This window comes from Microtus ochrogaster, chromosome 19 (genome assembly GCF_000317375.1).
Source record: "Microtus ochrogaster isolate Prairie Vole_2 chromosome 19, MicOch1.0, whole genome shotgun sequence".
Classification (NCBI taxonomy): Eukaryota; Metazoa; Chordata; class Mammalia; order Rodentia; family Cricetidae; genus Microtus; species Microtus ochrogaster.
In genome coordinates, this window is record NC_022021.1 from 22,995,629 (window position 1) to 23,014,344 (window position 18,716).

The 18,716-nt window shown below is 39.0% G+C and overlaps 1 protein-coding gene across 1 annotated transcript in view; it reads left to right on the forward strand.

The window, feature by feature from the left end:
• Positions 1 to 18,716, forward strand: part of Fam81b (family with sequence similarity 81 member B) — a 75,955-nt gene that overhangs the window by 52,544 nt on the left and 4,695 nt on the right. The window contains exons 7-9 of the mRNA XM_013349651.1: positions 1,917 to 2,023; positions 16,782 to 16,917; positions 18,516 to 18,711. Of these exons, the coding sequence (XP_013205105.1) occupies positions 1,917 to 2,023; positions 16,782 to 16,917; positions 18,516 to 18,711 (439 nt within the window). The remainder of the gene's footprint in view (positions 1 to 1,916; positions 2,024 to 16,781; positions 16,918 to 18,515; positions 18,712 to 18,716) is intronic.

Here is an 18,716-nt window from a genome sequence, read left to right on the forward strand (position 1 = left end):
AACAAATGCTCTTGTCATATGATAGGGCATCTCTTGGGTATATTCCCAGGAGTGGTATTGCTGGGTCCAGGGGTAGGTTGATCCAGAATTTCCTGAGAAAATTATTCATTTCTTTTGAATTTCCAATTTGTTGAAATGCAGGTTTTTAAAGTATGTCCTTATAATCCCCTGGATTTCCTTGGGGTCTGTTCCTATAACCCTCTTTTCATTTCTGATTTTATTAATTTGAATATTATCTTTGTGTCTTCCAGATAATTTTGATAAGTGCTGTCTATGTTGTTGATTTTCCCAAAGAACCAACTCTTTGTTTCATTGATTCTTTTTACTGTTATCTCTGTTTCTATTTTATTGACTTCAGTTCTCAATTTGATAATTGTATTCCATTCAGTACTCTTGGGTATGTTATTTCTTTTTATTTTAGAGTTTTCAGGTCTGCTGTTGAGTTGCTAGTCTGAGATCTCCAATTTTTTTATATAGGCACTTAGTGCTAAGAACTTCTCTCTTAGCAAGGCATCTATTATGCCCCATAAGTTTGGGTATGTTTTCTATTCATTTTCATTGAATTCTGAAAAATCTTTACTTTCTTTATTTCTGTCTTGACCCGTTTATCATTCAGTAGTGAGTTGTCCAGTTTCTATGAATTTGCAAGTTTTCTGTTCTTGATGATATCCAGCTTTAATCCATGTAGTCTGAAGGATGCAGGGTGTTATTTCAGCTTTCTTGTGTTTATTGAGACTTTCTTTGAATGTGGTCGATTTGGGAGGTAAGTTCTGTGCTAAGAAGAATGTATGTTCTTTTGTATTTGAATGAAATATTCTGTAAACATCTGTTAGCTTCATTTGGTTCACAACATGTGTTAGATCCTGCATTTCTCTGGTTAGATTTTGTCTGGAAAACCTGTTTATTGGTGAGAGTGGGGGTATTAAAGTCCACCACTGGCAGTGTGTTTCCTTTACAAACATGGCTTTGTATTTGGACATAGATGTTGAGAGTTGAAATGGATGTTTTATTTGATAAATATGTAGTGTCATTCCCCATATATTATGATTAATTTTGGTTTGAAGTCTATTTTGTTGTGTATACCAACTTCCTTCTCAGGTCCATTTGCTTGGAATATATCTTTTCCAACCCTTTAACCTAAGTTAATAATGTTTATCTTTGATATTGAGGTGTGTTTCTTGAATGCAGCAAATGGATGGGTCCTGTTTTCAAATCCATTTTGTTAATCTTTGTAGTGAGGGGGAATGAGGCCATTGATATTGTGTGATATCGATGAACAATGATTGATGATTCCTGTTATTTTGCTGCTGTTGTCAGTGATGGTGGTGGTGGTTGTGTTTGTGTGTGTGTTCCTTCTTTTAGTTTTGTTGATGTGAAATTACCTATTGCCTGTGTTTTTGTGTCTGTAGTTAATCTCCTTGGTTTGGATTTTTCCTTATAGCATATTCTGTAGGACTGGATTTGTAAATAGATATTGTTTAAATTTGACTTTATTATGCAATATCTTATTTTCTCCATTTATAGTGATTGAAAGTTTTGTTGGGTATCGTAGTCTAGGCAGCCATATGTGGTCTCTTGAGTCCACAGCATAAGGACCTAAGCCCTTCTGGATTTTAGAGTCTACATTGAAAAGCCAGATGTAATTCTAATAGATCTGCCTTTATATATACTTAGTCTTTTTCCTTTGAAGCTTTAAATATTCTTTCTATGTTCTGTTTGTTTAGTGTTTTGATTATTATGTAGCAACAAGACTTTCTTTTCTACTCCTATTTGGTATTGTGTAGGATGGCCCACTTGTTCTTCTGACAGGAGGCTCATTTTCTAATGTGATGCGCTCTGGCTTCTTTAGAAAGAAACAGTGTGTATGTGTGTCAATGTCTTTGTTCTCACACATAGATATTCTGTACTTCCCTTAGGTAATGCAGCTCTTTGGAAAGATAGAGGCATCCTCTTCTGAGCACACCTCAAACTTAAAGATCGTCCAGGGAGATTATCGGCATGAAATGAACCTCTTGGAATTCAAGTAAGTAAATGGATGGTTTTTAATTCTGTTCAGTGAATTTCAAAGGGTTTTGCATAATGAAAGAACTGGCAATAAATAAAGCCTTTTCCAGGAATTTGAGTCTAGACAAAAAACAAAGTAGCAAATCAACTCAATAGACTTTCCACACTAAGGTAATTTATACAATGTTCATAAGAGAATAAATGTGAATTTTAACATAATTTAAATTATTTAAAGTTTAAACCATTGCATTTATTTATTTATTTCTTTATTTATTTATAGAGGTGTGCATGGCTGTAATACTGATTCTTTCCTTCCATCATGTGGGACCGGGGGTCAGCTCAGGTCAGCAGACTTTGTGCGAGCTCCTTTCCCACTGCGGCTTCTCGGCAGCCCGGGGTTGTGGATTGGATGTTTGCTTTGCACACTAGCTGTTCTGTAAAACTCACTCTAACACTTTCTATAGCACAATTTTAATTTTTTAACCAATTTTATATTACAATATATCAATGTAAAGTTCTGCTGAACACAAATTGATTACCAAAGAGTATCTGATATCTTAGGACAATCTTGGCTTGTTTACGCTTTGTCTGTGGCTGTGCAACAGCTGCTTTATATTGCCCTTTCAGAAACTGGATTTCCCTTACTTGAAAAAGAAAGTAATAAAGAGGATTAAACAAATGTTTCAATGACTGTAGTCCTGTTTAAATGAACATTGTGTCCCAAGAATACAACATAAAGAAAAATTGTTACTTGGTTACTGGGTACTATGATCTTACCATTCTTTGTACCTTGTTCTTTTCTCTCTCAAAAGCACCTGGAAAATACCATGCCTTCTCTATTCTCCACATCTCTTCTGTACCCTCACTGACCATATGCAACACCATAGTATTTTCTACTTCAAAATCACGAAGCCAACAAACTATAGTATGCCATAATGTGAAAACACTTTACATGATAGTATACCATCATGTTAAAATGGAAAATGTATGTACCCTAAAAATTATGATAGATAAGTTATTGCCAACACCTGGAGACAGATTTCTCAAGTAAAGTGAAAATATCAATTTCTTCATATTTATAACATTTTCAGATTCAGAATCTCCCATCCATTGAGACTAATCAGTAAGCAGCTATGTGGTTGATCTAATAACCTTACTTTCAGATTAAGGAAAATAAAAATATTTAAAGGGAAAGTGAAAGTGCAAACCCTTTTAGGTATACAATTTAAACAGTAAACTTTCACAGTTACTGCGGATGTCAGCATGGATGCCCCCGAAAATGCTAAAGATAGAGCTACCATGCAAACCTGCTATACCACCTGAAGGGCATTCAGTCAAGGTACCACAGAAATATTTGCACATCCGTGGTTATCACTGCTTTCTTCACAACAGCTAAAAAATGTAATGAGACTAGATGCCCATCAAAACATGAAGGATAAGAAAACTATAATATATGCACAGTGAAAATTCTTTCAGTCATAAAGAAAAAGTGAAATCATGAAATTTATGGGGAAGTGGAATGGAAGATGGTTGTGTTAAGTGAGATAAACCACACTCAAGAAGACAAATATTGCATATTTTCTGTCATATGCAGAATCTAAGAGTATGTGTGTGCACTTGCATGTGTGCATGTGTGCGTATGTGTGCGCATGCTCATGCATGTTGTTCAGGTCGGAAAGTAAGAAGGGAACAATGCAAAGTGTGGAAAAGATGTTGGGGTGGAGAGAGAGAAGATAATGGAGTCCGGATAATGCAAAAGCAGAAGAAGACTGTTGGGACTGAGGAAAGAAACTATAAAGAGGAGAGAGAAAAAGAGTGAAGGGCAGCCTTGGTTAAGAACAGCACACCTTTAGTCCCAGCTGGTCAGCTAAATAATATCCTAAGGAAGCAAATAGTGTCAAATGACTTAGATAGAAATAAAAAACATAGCACTTGTTTACAGAAAACTACCAGTCCCTAAGATCTCAAGACTCACAGTGCACCCCACCCTGCATGGCAACTCTCAACACTACTCAAAAGACAGGGCATTTTGAATTACTATGAAGTGATCTGCCCAGATCACACAAGTACTGTCTAACTTCAAAGCTCAGGTGGTTACTTTTAGTACATGGTGCCTCTAAGACATTCATTTAGTTGTTTGTTTGTTTATTTGGCTCAGCACTGGAGATCAAAGCCAGGGCCTTCCACACACTAGACAGACAATCCAGTAATGCATCCCTGTCCCTTAACATAAATGGGTTTACAAAAACTATCCTTACGGGAGTTAACTTAGCTCCTTACGGGAGCTGTCTGGTTTAAATATACCAACCGTAACCAAGGCATTTGCACCATTGGTCTCAGCACAGCTCTGACTGGCCTCTGCTGTAACTTCAGGTTCCAATTAAGCCTTCCTAGAATTGCCCTGAGGATGAGAGTTAGCCTTTGTTTCATTTACATAAAAATTAAACAAGAACAAAATGAGTCACCTACATTGTCCTATTGAGGGCTCTTACTATATTTTTAAGTCTAACTTTTGCCTTATAAGAAAATTTTTTTTTATTTCTTTTTGCCTTTTTTTAAAAAATTTATTTATTTACTGAGGATTTCTGCCTCCTCCCTGCCACCGCCTCCCATTTCCCTCCCCCTCCCCCGATTAAGTCCCTCTCCCTCATCAGCTTGAAGAGCCATCAGGGTTCCCTGACCTGTGGGAAGTCCAAGGACCGCCCACCTCCATCCAGGTTTAGTAAGTTGAGCATCCAAACTGCCCAGGCCCCCCCAAAGCCAGCACGTGCAGTAGGTTCAAAAACCCATTGCCATTGTTCTTGAGTTCTCAGTAGTCCTCATTGTCCGCTATGTTCAGCAAGTCCGGTTTTTAAGAAAAATTTTAAAAGCGCTATCTACCTACCAACCTATCTAGCATCTGCCTACCTATATGCCTGTCTGTCTATCTATATATGTCTATCTGTCTGTTTTTCTGTCTGTCTGTCTACTTATGGCTGAACTACTGCCACACCCGGTACTGAAGATGGTTTGGTAACTTAATTGTAAATGTCACACACATAAATTAATGATACTGCAATTTTTAACTATTAGTTCTGTAATGAGTTAAGGCAAATCACGCCCCTGATGTTAGAGATTTACACAAACTTATTTTACTCTATCTTCAAAGTAAAATGCTTTTAAAAATGTTTTTCTGTTTTAATATATTAACAGCAGATGCAGTCTGATTTCTAGTGTTAACAGGAAAGTCATTCTTCGGTTGAAAGCTGGCCTTGTAAGAAGAGGTCATGATAGTAATTGTGTTTTGGGTTTTATTTCAGTTAGCAATGCACCCTTTCAGAAGATGCTTCTTGGGCATAGTGTGTTCTTGTTCAGAAAGACATTCCTACTGTGTATGTGATAAAGGAACAATGACTAATACTCATTACAAGCAAAAGTGAGCCGAGAATCTCATTCTCAGTTGTAAGACTATTGATTACCTGGGACTTACTGTCCCTGTAAACTATAACAACTTATTACTTCCCCCAGACAGAGAAAAGAAGATGAAAATCAAAGCATGGTAGATCTCTAAATAGCTTAACAAGATTTTTGTCAATTTGTATTTTTTTATTTTATAAATTTTATTATTGAAAAAAGCTTGGAAATAAATAAAAATATCACACACCCAAATTAACCAGACCCAAAGTCTATCCATTTCAGTGGACTTTTGTACAGTTAAAATAGACAGATGCTGTAACTTCACATTAAATTTCACACTCACTTTCAGTATTGAATATATCTTATGCATTTATCTACTACCAAATCCAAAAATTCCATGACAGAGTTAGAACTAGGAAAACAGTGAGCTTCATTCACTCTTTCATAATGTGTGTCCACTGCCTGCATTTTGTCCTTGTTCATTCCCTTATGTTTACATTCTTCTTCCTTTATATTATGCTCTAGCCAAGCACATTTGTTTACAAACATGTGTTTATTACTGCTTAAATTCTGCATATGAGAGAGAATATGCAGTTTCTTTCTGAGATCATATGACCTTACTAAATAATAAACATTCTAAGTCCTTTAATCTTCCTGAAAAATTTTTAACTTCATTTGTTTAGAGCTCAGTAGCATTCTATTTTATATAAATACAAAATTTTGAAAATACATTTATCTGTTGAAGACAACTCGACTGATTCTAATAATATGCTCTAGAGAATAAAGCAGCCATAAACAAGAGGGTGCAAAGTCTTACAATGGGTATGGCATGTGCTGTGTACGGCCAGGAGTAAGTAAATACCTTGGTCATATGGTAGTCCTTGTTTTAATTTTTTGAGAAATTGCCAAATTGATTTCCACAATGGCCATATTAGTTAATTACTCAGCAAACGTGAGTAAGGGTTCTTTTCTCTCTGTGTCTTCTCCAGTATTTGTTGTCATATTTGTTGATGATAGCCATTCTGACTGCGTGAGGTGGCGTCTCAGAGGAGTTTACTTCTCATTTCCCTGATGGCAAGGGATATGGAATGTATTAAAACATCTATTGACCATTTGTATTTCTTTTTTTTTTAAACTGTCTGTTTAGCTAATTTGCCTATTTATTATTTGAGATTTTCACTTCCTTGGTATTTAATTCTGGCCATTCATTGTAAAATATGTATATATTAGCCTCTTGTCTGAAAAGTAGCTGGTATAGATTTCCTCCCATGCTCTGGACCATCTGTTAACTCTGTTTATTGTTTCCTTTGCTGCACAGAAATTTTTAGTTTCAAAATAAATTTAAACACAAAAACTGAGATAATTCCTTGTCTCCTCCCAGACCATATTGTAATAAAACTAGAAATCAACAATAAGAGAAATTACAGAAACCACAAAAATATTTGGAGAATAAAAAACACACTATGGATAATCCATGAAATCAGAGAGGAAATTAAAAAATTCCTAGGGACAAATGGACAGAAAGTGTAATCAGAACTTCTTGGATGCAACCAAAGCAGGCCTAAAAGAAAAGTGTATAGCAATATGTACTCATATTAAAAAATCAAATAACCTAATGATACACCTCAGGACTCTCGAAAAACAACAGCTAATTCCAAACAGAGAAGGTAGCAAGAAGTAATAAAAATTAGGGAAGAAATTTAATGGAATTTAGATTAAAAGAATAACACATAAAATGAACCAAGGAGTGGTTCTTTGAAAAATTTAGTAAAATAGACAAACCTTTAATAAATCTGACAAAAAGAAAAAGGAGATGATGCAAATTAGTAAAATTAGAGTAAAATGCAGATCATCATCAACAATTACCATGAGAACTTAGGCTCTGAAAAGTTGGATAACTCAGGAGAAATAGAACATTTTCTAAAGAATATTATCTATGAATATTAAACCTCAAAGATATAAACAACTTAAACAGATCAATTAAAAAACAATGAGGCAGAAGCTCTTGTTAAAAGCCCAGGACCATATATATGGATTCTATCAAACTTCCAGGGAAGATTTCAGACCAATTTTCTTAACTTGTTCCATATAATAAAAAGTGAAAGAACACTGCCAAATTCATTCTATGAAACCAATATCATCTTTATTTGATGAGAAAAACAACTACAGACCAATTCCTCCTTTTATTAAACATAAATTCTTTTCTCATACAATATAATCTGATTACAGTTTCCCTTCCCTCTTCACTCCTGAGTTCCTTCCCACCTCCTCTCCCATCCAAATCCACTCCTTTCTATCTCTCATTAGGAAAGGGCAGGCTTCTAAGAGATAACAAACCAAGCCAACAGAAAGTTAAAGAGCCCCCAAGAGCAGGCACAAGAATCAGAGACCCATGCACACATTCAGGAATCTCATAAAAGTACTGAACTGAAAGCTGTGGTGTATATTCAGGGGACCTGGGGCAGGCCTGTGTAGGCCCTGTGTTGCTGCTCCAGTCTCTCTGAGTGCATGACCTTTGCCTTCTGCGTCCTGTGAGTTCATATGAGCTACTCTTTCTGCTTCCTCTTCCAGGGGGTTTCCTGAGTACTGAAGTGAACGATTTAATGGAATCATTTAGAACTGTGTGTTCTGAGGTCTCTTTCTACATAATGTCTGGCTATGGGATTATATCTGTTCCCACCTGTGGCAGGAGGAAGCCTCACTGATAACTGCTGAATAAAGCACCAATCTATGAGTATAGCAGAATATCATTAGGAGTCACTTCATTGTTACTTTCTGCTGTTTTTTAATGCTGTTATCATGTTTTGTTTTGTTTTTTTATTATTATTATTGCTTTGTAGTACAACTTGAGATTAGGAATGGTGATACCTCCAGAAATTCTTTTATTCTTCAGAATTATTTTAGCTATCCTGGGTTTTTGTGTTTTCACATGAAGTTGAAAATTGTCCTTTCAAGGTTTGTAAAGAATTGTGTTGGAATTTTGATGGAGATTGGATTGAATCTATAGATTTTTTTGGTAGGGTGACCATTTTCAATATAGCAGCCCTACCTATCCACAAGCATGGGAGACCCTTCTATTATGATATCTTCTTCAGTTTTTCTCTTCAAAGACTTGAGGTTCTTTCCATGCACATCTTTCATTTACTTGTTTAGAGTTTATCCCAAGATACTTTATATTATGTGTCTATTGTGAAAGGCATTGTTTCCCTGATTTCTTACTCAGTCTCTTTGCCATTTGTATATGGGAGGACAACTGATTTTTGTGAGTTAATTTTTTTTATCCAGTTGTGTAGAGGAAGACCACTTATTCATTTCCAGACAACCCAGACCCGAGATAATCACACTGAAACAATATTAATTACAACACTCATGCGTATTTCTAGCTAGCTCTTACATCTTAAATTAACCCATTTCTATTATTTAGTATTTTACCATGAGACTAGTCATTTACTGGTAAAGGTTCTGGCATCTATCTCCTTCGGCGGCTACATGGCATTTCCCTGACTCTGCTGCTTGGAATTCCTGCCTTACTCTATTCTATCCTGTCACAGGCTAAAGCAGCTTTTTTCATTAACCATAAAAGCAGCACATATACAGAAGGACTTCCCATACCACAGCTACTTTGCTAAAAGTGTTTATCAGCTGTAGGCATTTCCCAGTGGAATTTTGGGGATCACTTATATATACTATCATATCATCTGCAAAAAGAGTAAGTTTGACCTTTCCAGTTGTATCCCCTTGATCTCTTTTTGTTGCCTTATTGCTCTAGCTAGAACTTTGAGTACTATATGAGTAGATAAGGAGAGAGTGGACAACCTTGTCTTGTTCCTGATTTCAGTAGAATTGCTTTCAGTTTATCTCTAATTAATTTGATGTTGGTAATTGGCTTGCTGTAAACTGCTTTTATTGTGTTCAGGTAGGTCCCCTGTATCCTCAATGTCTTCAGTACTTTTATCATGAAAGGCTGTTGGAGTTTATCAAAGGCCTTTTCTGCATCTAATGAAATTATTATATGGGTTTTTTCTTTCGCTTTGTTTATATGATGGATTGCATTTATTGAGTCTCATATATTGAAGCATGCCTGCATCTCTGGGATGAAGCCTAATTGATAATGGTGGATGATCTTTTTGATGCGTTCTTTAATATTTTTTGACCAATATATTCATTTCTTCTGTCATACATTCAATGCCTGATACTCTCTCCTTCATCTCTTGTATTCTGTTGGTGAAGCTTGCTTCTATGTTTCCTGTTCAAATTCCTAAATTTATACTTTCAGAAATCCCTCAGTTTGTTTTCTTTATCAATTCTATTTACATGTTCAGGTCTTGAACAGTTTTATTCATTTCTTCCCAATGTTTTTTGTTCGTGTTTTCTTGGCATTAGTTCCTTAAGGATTTTCTCATTTAACTTTTCTTGTATTTTTTAAAGGGATATATTGATATCCTCTTTAAGGACCTCTACCATATTCATATGGTTGGCTTTAAGGTCTTTTTATTGTGCTTCAGCTATGTTTGATTATTCAGGATAGCTGGACTCTAGTGGAGACAAATTGCCATGGCTGTTTTTGATTGTGTTTTTATGCTGGCATTTAGGCATCTGGTATGAGATGATTTAAGGTCGAGCTGCTGATTTCTGTATTTGTCTTTGTTGTATGGGTGTTTTGTTCCTTGGTTTCTGTTTCCTCCCTTTGATGCCTGTTGACTGTTTTCCTGGCCTGCTCAGCTGATGTTCAGAGGTGTTTGAGGCTGGGAGAATGGGATGAGTAGGGAGAAGAAAGGTTGGAGGGAAAGGTCTTTGTGATACATTGGAGATTGGGTCAAAGCAGAAAGACTCAGCAGGCTTTCTGCTGCAGAGTTAAGGATGAGACTTGGGGAGATTAGACCCAGAGGAGCAGAAGGAGAGGTGCATCCACCATCACCTTACATGTTCCCTGGGAGAAGTCCTTGAGATAGTAGGAGGTCTAGAATTAGGGTTTGGGACAAAGAAATGAGTGGGGGGGGAGGGATATTAGAAGGGGAAGATCTGTGGATCCACAGAAGATAAAAGAGAGGTGCAGGGAAGTCTGCCATATGTGTTCTGCTCCAGTGCTGGGAATGATACTAAGGTATTGGATCTGGAGGACAGAGGGAGAAGAGAAGATCTGCAGGCAGTCTACTTGGTTTTCTGGCAGGTTTGGTACCTTCTGGAGTTAGAGAAAGAAGGTTAGGAGGGGATGATCTGTGGGATCCATAAGAAATGGGGGGTGTGGACAAGGAAGGTGCACCTGGTGCTCTGTTGCAGAGCAAGGAATAAGTCTGGAAGATTGGATTTGGAGGGGAGGAGGGCATGGTGAAGATCCTCAGCTGGCTTACCAGTTTCCCTGGCCTGCTTACCTGGTAAATGTCCGCTGGTGAAGGAGACTGGGGTAATGGGATGAGTTTGGGAGAAAGGAGGTTAAGGAGAAGATCTTTGTGATCTGTGGGGCATGGGGTCAGAGAAGAAAGAGAGAGACCACATCAGGTTTTTAGCTAAAGAGCTCGAGATGATACTGGGGGACATACCTGGAAGAGCAGAAGGAGAGGTATGTATCCACCATCAGCCTATTTGTTTCCCTGGCAGGAATGACCCTTGGGTTAGCCAGGCATCCACACCAATTTTTTTGATGACTACAGATGCAGAAATTCTTAACAGAATATTTGTTAATCGAATTCAGGAACATGTTGAGAAGGGTACACCTTGTGACCAAGTGGGTTCATCCTAGAAAAACAAGGTTTGTTCAAGACATGTAAGTCAATATAATACACCAATTCCAAGGACAGAAGCCACAGAATTATCTCAGTTGATGCTAAAAGGGCATTTGACCCAATTCAACATGCGTCTGTGATAAAAGTTCTGTATAAGGTAGGAATAGATGGAATGTACCTCAAAATAATAAAGATTATATGAAACAAACCTGCAGCCAACATTATATCAAATGGAGATGAATTGAGAATATTTTCTCTAAAATCAGAAATGATACAAGAATGTTCATCCACTCTCCCCTGTCATATTTGAAATAGTGCTCAGAGTCTTAGCTATTCCAACCAGATAAAAGCAATATATAAAAGGATAGCAATAGAGAAGGAAGGAATCAAACCATCCCTACTTACAGAGGACATGATTCCTTACTTTAAAAACCCTCTTGAATCTATTAGAAAACTCTTGGACTTTATAGTAAACATTTCCAGTAAGGTTATCGCAAGATACAGAATAAATATGTACTTTAAAAACAAAATAATATTATCCTTCATTTATACTAATAGGCTACTCTCTGAGAAAATTAGGGAAAATATTCCATTCAAAATAGGACTCCCCACCACCAACCAAGTACTGCTGTTCTGCTAAAGGAACATAGCAATAAAATGTCTCTGAAAGGCATTTTGCTACCCATAGATCAATGCCTCATTCAGCCATCATCAGAGAAGTTTGCTCCTGCAGTAAGATGAGAACTAACACAGAGACACAACTGGGACCTTGGAAGATTAAGGCCTAAATGGTATGTCTTCATCAAGCCTTTGGGGGTCAGGGAATTATGTGGGAGAGGAGGTAGAAAGCTTCTGAGCACCAGAGGGAATGGAAGACTCCAAGGAAACAGTGCCTTCCAGACATAACGGAAATGACACACATATAAACTCACAGACACTAGGGCAACAGGCACAGGACCTGCACAGGTTCAAGTCAGACTGAGTACCAGCACTGAGAGAGTAAGTGGACATGGCTCCCATGCCTAACCAAGAAGCTATCTCCAATTGACAACCACTTATGAAGGAAGAAGTAGTTTTCTCCATTGAAGAGAACTTACCAGGTATATTAACCACATACAAGTGTAGACCCTACGACCAGTGGTAGAGGCCAACACACACACACACACACACACACACACACACACACACACACACACCAAAACTCAGTGGCACTGTTTTAGATTTTTTGGCTCATGCTGCTTTACATGGGCATTTTGTTTTGTCATCATAGCCTTCTGCTTGTACAATATGGTTTCCAATTTTGTGTTTTTATGGAATTTGTTGTTGTTGTGTGTATGTGTGTTTGTATGTGTTTCGTGTGTGTGTGTGTGTATGTGCATTATATTTTGTTTAGGATATTTTTTAAGATACCTGTTTTTTAGAGAGAGAAAGAAGGGGTGTGGAATTGGGTGGTTGGAGAAGAGGAAAGGATCTGAGAGGAATTGGGAGAGGGAAACCACGATCAGGATATATTGTATGGAAACTTCTTTCAGTTAAAAATATTTTCCTCCAAAATTAAGTATTTAGAAAAATATCCAATTTAAGAAGTGAAAGACTTTTACAACAGAGATTTCAAGATGTTGAAAAAAAATCACAGAAGATAGTAAATAATGAAAACCTATTTTATGCTCCTGAGTAGATAGAATTAATATTGTGAAATGTCTATATTATTCAAACCAATATTAAAAAGAATTAATAAAAAGCATATCAGAATCCCATGTCATGTTTCAAAGGTATACGAAAATCAATACAGAATTCATAACAGAACCACAAAAGAATACAAATTGCCAAAGTAATCCTTTTTGGAGGTAATACCTGACCTCAAATAGTACTTCATAGAGTTATAGTGATAAAGATAGTTTGGTTTTTGGCAAAAAATAGACTGATAGACCATTGGAATACAAAAAGAGAACCTGAAAAAAAATAAAAAAAAGAGAGAACCTGGAAATAAAATGACAAACCTATTTCTACTTAATTTTTAATAAGGAAGTTCTGGTGGTTTGAATAAGAATGGTCCTAAAAGCTCAGATGTTTGAATGCTTGGCCTCCAGTTAGTGGAACTGCTTGAGAAGGATTAGTAGGTGTGGCCTTGTCGGAAGAGGTGTGTCACTAGGGGTGGGCTTTGAGCTTTCAAATGCATACACTAGGCCCAGGATATCTCTCTCCCTCTCTCTCTGCCTATGGATCAGGATGTGGCTCTCAGCTACTGCTCCAATGGCATGTATGCCACCATGCTCCCTACCATGATGATAATGGACTAACCTGTAACACTGTAAGCAAGTCCCCAGTTAAATGTTTTCTTATACAACAGTCATGATGTCTTTTCACAGCAATAGGACAGTTAAGACATGGGTAAGGGAATGTCACATGAGGTAAAGGGTCCTCTTTGTCAGGGTGGTCAGAAAAGAGACCTCTATTAAAATGGTATTTACCAACAGATAAATCTGAATGAATGAGAGCAGGAGGGACGGATGAAACTTTCCACAAAAAGTTGGCCCAAACGGTGTTGTCCACCAACACTTATTGATCTTATTTCCTTGAGATCTGACAGCAATTAGCCAGTTGTGTGGGTGATTGGAAATCATGACACTGTGTAGAAGAGAAACTGATTTCATCTTCTTCAGTGTTGAGGGACTCGGCTTAATCAAGCTATATTTTCCAGTATGTCAGAAATTAAAGTGAGAAAATGTAGAGACGATGAAGTTCTGAATGTAATAAACTTACTCTCCCCATCCGTTGTTTGGGATCCAAGTCACGGATTCCAGCCTTTAGCATTGCTTGATTGTGTGATTCTTTCCTTGGTAACAGACCTAGTTTCCTCCCACTAAACGACAATAGCGCCTCCCAGTGCTAACAATGAAAATTGTTGTCAGACATTGCTCCCACTCTGCAGTTGGCAGCCACTGCAGTCTAAATAGAAACTATCTTGTAACACCTGTTTTTGGTTGATGTTTTTCTTTCTTCCTTTCCATTCACTCCCTTCTCTCCTGCTTTTGGAGACAGTGTCTCTTTACATAGCCTTGTCTTTTATCCAGTTTAATATGTAGACCAGCCTTGCCTTGAACTTGAGAACAACCCTCCAGGCTCTGCTCCCGAATTGCTAACACTTCCAGCTGATTTTTTTATTTTTTAATTATGAGTCCAAATACTTTTTTGGTAGCCGGAAAGATATAAACATGTCATATGTCCCTCACATCATTTGATTTCTAATGATTAACACCATAAAATAAGTTGTACCTTAATTTTATCAGAAAAATATCAGATCAATTATTACTTTGTCAATACTATACACTATGGAGTAGTTTATCATCAGTGACAAACAGCTTAATATTTGGCCTGTCCCAAAAGGGACAGGAGAAAGGGACAGGAGAGGTATCAGGAGATGGAACAGATAACCGTGACCCAGGCAGGTGGGTTGTCCTAAGGGTAGTGTAGAAGGGCTGGAAGGAATCAGTGGGAGACACAGGTCCATGCTGTGCTGTGGGAATGGAGTCAACACTTGCTGTGTAGGTGCCACCCAGTCATTTCTGGTTCTTGGCCATGATGCTCTCTGGGGACTGAGGGCTAAGAGTTTGCAGGTTAGGGAGGGCATCAAACAGCCACCAAACATCCTTGGGATGGCCTCGAAGCTGGCCTGTGGGACTTGTTCTGAATTCTCTCCTGAGGATTTTGGTGGGTTTGGTGTCCTGGACAGGCTTGGGGTACTCCAGGGGTTTTAGGGAGCAGAGTGCAGTCCTAGGAGGCAGGTAGTTCTTAGTCACTCGCTCAGGCAGCCCAGGCCACTCACAGATCCTCAGTGCCCGGATGAAGAACTCTACCCAGCCAAGCCAACGCTGGCGCGTAATGAAGAGTTCCCAGAATGTATCATGGTCCCCTAGTTGCTTGTAGGAAGCCCGCAGTCAATCCTGGTACCTGGCTGTGAGGCAGAGCAGGTAAGATAGGATCTCCAAAACGTCAAGACAACAAAACTTGCTGTGGTTTGTTGTGCCCAGATTACGACCCCCAGACAGAGACCACCAGAGAGGCCCAGACTATAATAAGCAAGGTTTAATCAGCATAATACAAACATGTTTGGAACCCATCTCTGACCCCGCTGAAGTGAGGTAGAGACGAGTTGTATCTTCTCTGTGGGGTAAACTTTTAAAGGTGTAACTACAAAGAGGCTTTTTGAAGCTGCTTTTGGCATGGCTGCAAGGTCCTTTGCTCTCTCTCCATCCTTCTTTGTTAGAGAGCAAGGCCACACTGTTCCTGAGTCGGGCCATCCTTATCACCAGATGGTCCCATCCTGACTCTGTGCTTTGTATTCTCTCCTTAGTCGGGAGGGGCCACAATCCTTCCTGGGAGCATGAAGCTAGCCTGGGGTTTCTAATTTTAAAACATTTTGCTAGGAATTTTTTTCTCGCCCCTTTGAGAATAAGGGGTGAGGGTCCCACATGGTTGTCACGGATATACTTGTAAGTCTTGACCTCAACAGATGTCATGGCTGCTCAGCTTCTGGAGTGGACTCCTGCCCTGGGAAGGATAGGACGGACTGAGAGAGATGGATGAAAGGAAAGCAGATTAGCCAACAGACAAATCTTTACAGAGTACAAAGGCGTTATCCCACAACTCACAAGCCTCCGTGCTTCCTCTCCTTTCTTCTCAGATCTGCATGTCCCCTGTGTGCCACTCAGGCACTCTACAGTGACTTTTTATATTAAATTCTACCTGCTTACGATGCTTTTACCCTCTGAAACAACATTCACTTCCAGTTTTTAAAATCTTCTGTTGTTTGTTAATGTTCTTACAGTTCACAGCGTCAGCAGCCCTTTCTGTAAGTCTTCTGCTTCAGGCTTGTTGGTTTGTTTGTTCTTTGTTTTGTTAAATGACTAACTCACACAAATGATGCCTCCAGCAGCCTCAAATCCATCCACACAGATCCACTGGGCAGAGAATGTAATGATTTGCCAGGGAACAGGCTCCCTAAGCCAAACCTTAGACGCTTCTTTCCAAACTACACTTGGGGCCCCTGCTCCTTCCTCTACTGAACATTGCGGGTTCTTTTCCCTCAGAGTGGGGCTCACAAAGCAGTGGTCAGCAAACTCGGGCAGCTGAACTGCCCAGAGGTGATGCATCTCACATTTCTGAATAATGTTTGTAAGAATTATACAGCATGACCTGAAAATATTCTGTGGGATTTGACTCTGGGTATACACAAACACAGCTTGATCAGAGCACAGCTCTGTGATTTGTTTGTGTTCCTTCTGGCTACTCTGATACCACAGTAGCAACACTGTTTGACACAAAACAAAAGACTACAGGCCTGAAACACTTACTTTCTGTCTCTCTACAGAAAAGATCTATCACCTCCACCATGAAGTGACCTGAGTATTTCTTTCCCTCTTTCCACTTTTTGAGTGGATATCCACACGGATGAATCCAACGTGCATTTCTATGTGAAAATGTTATCAGTGAGCTTACAATATACCTATCACCATGTAATTTATATTATGGGGTATATGAAGAACAGAGTATCCCAAGTTATGCTATAATTACTTACCCAGGCACGTGGGACCGTTATCTTACTGTATCATTTTAATGCTAATTTTTTAATCCACTCATCAAAATTGTTTTCCTTAGATTTAACTCACTTTCTACAAATGTGTATGAAGAAATTGAAAACAATCAAAAATGGACAGAAAATCAGTTTATCAAGTACAGAAAAGACCACCTGGGTCATATAAATGAATGTCTGAAGGTTGTGCAGGAAAAGCTGGTAAGGGGCTCCGCCATTTCATGGTTGCTGTCCTCGTGGTGGTCTGGGTGGCTGCCCCCATCCTTGACATTAATCTCTGCTGCATGGGAGCATATTTGAATTTTAACACCTCTGTAGGAGCCCGGTGCCTGCCTGTGGTCAAGGAAGCACCTCTGCAGATGTAGGAGCCTAGGTTTCCCAAAGTATGCTCTCCCTGGTATAGCAACAACAAACAACATAAAAACCTTCCTCAACCCAAACCTAAGAATCTCCGTCCTGGGGTCCTCCATCAGGAATCAGTGGCTCTGGATAATTTCCCTAGGTGAAATTTGGCCTCATGACAGTTTGAGAGCTTCTGACAGACAAGAAGTTTATGCTGCCTTGAGCAGATGCAAAGTTTTGGGTTTTTTTTTGTTTTGTTTTTGTTGTTGTTGTTCTTGAGATAGGATCTTACTACGTAGCTCTGGTTGGCATGGAGCTCATCATGTAGACCAGGCTGGCCCGGAGTTCACAGGGATCTGCTTATCTCTACCTCTTGGCTGCTGGGATCATGCCTGGAATAGATTCAAAGTTTTAAGAACTCTTTGCCATATCATAAAGATGAGAAGAAACTCCCAGTCTAGAGTGAGTAACAAGGCATTTGAGTGACATACCTATGTCCAGGCTTCTTTTTCCCACTCAGGCTGGCACTCCACGTCTACAGAGAAGGGCAGCACAAGGTCTATGTGGGCCATGGCTGCTTGCCTACTGACTGTATAAATCCAGTTCTGAGAAGTTTATTAGCAGGGCGTCAGCAGTGCAGTAAACAATGTCCTTAGCCCACACCTGAATCTGCACAGAGTGAGGTAGGGGCCAGGAACTGCACGAAATCTACAGCTTATGGCTGTTGTGACTATCAAAGCCTATGTAACAGATTCAGGGCTGCTGAGTGAGCCTGCTCGTTCAACTCCAAAAGCACCCGGATCCCTCTAGATGTCTCTAGGTCATCCTATGAAGAAGAGAAAGACGGAGCCCACCATTCCTGGATCATGTAGCAGGAAACAGATTCAGAGGAGCCTTGCCATTTGTGCTCAGTCCCTCCTCCCTTACTCTCTATGGCTGCTGTGTTGCCCCCACTCACACGGGCTAAGCTTCCCTATTATACTAATAATTCCTGAGCTCCATCATAGATCAATTAAGTCAGAACTTCTTGGGGGAGGGTATGACCTATGGGTTGTAGAAAAATGAACAGCTGGAGTGGAAAGTCAGCCCTTCCTGCTGATTGGGGTCCACATGGGATGCAGACTCCAATGGAGCAGGGGTTAGTTCTAACACTTAGGAGCATTTTCAAGGAGCTCAGTAAAGGCAGTACCTACTATCTTCCTTGTGATGCTACTTTAAGTACCAGACTACAGTTCCAAACCTTCCAGGCACTTGAGCAACTCCAAGCGTTCAACATGTATAGCACAAGAGCCCAGAAACAACCAAGCCAAACAAAGGAATTAACTCACACTCATGACTACAGTTTGAGACAAAGTGTTGGTGTTTTCCATGGGAAACCAGCACTGTCTATAAGCTGAGGCATAAACCCAAGCTGTTCCTCTTTTCCCAAGAGGTATATCATATGATCTCTCTTTTAGGAAAAGTCTGAGATGAAAACAGAAGAAAAAGTGTTGCAGCTTTCAAGCAACTTGGAGAATTATATTAACTCCCAGAAACAGGAAGCAGAAGTAAACAAAATAAAACTCATAGAAAATAAACTATCCAAGAGAATGAACCAGATGGAAAAACGGATCTGGGGTGAACTAGAGAGGATGCAAAGTGACTATCAATCAGGTGAG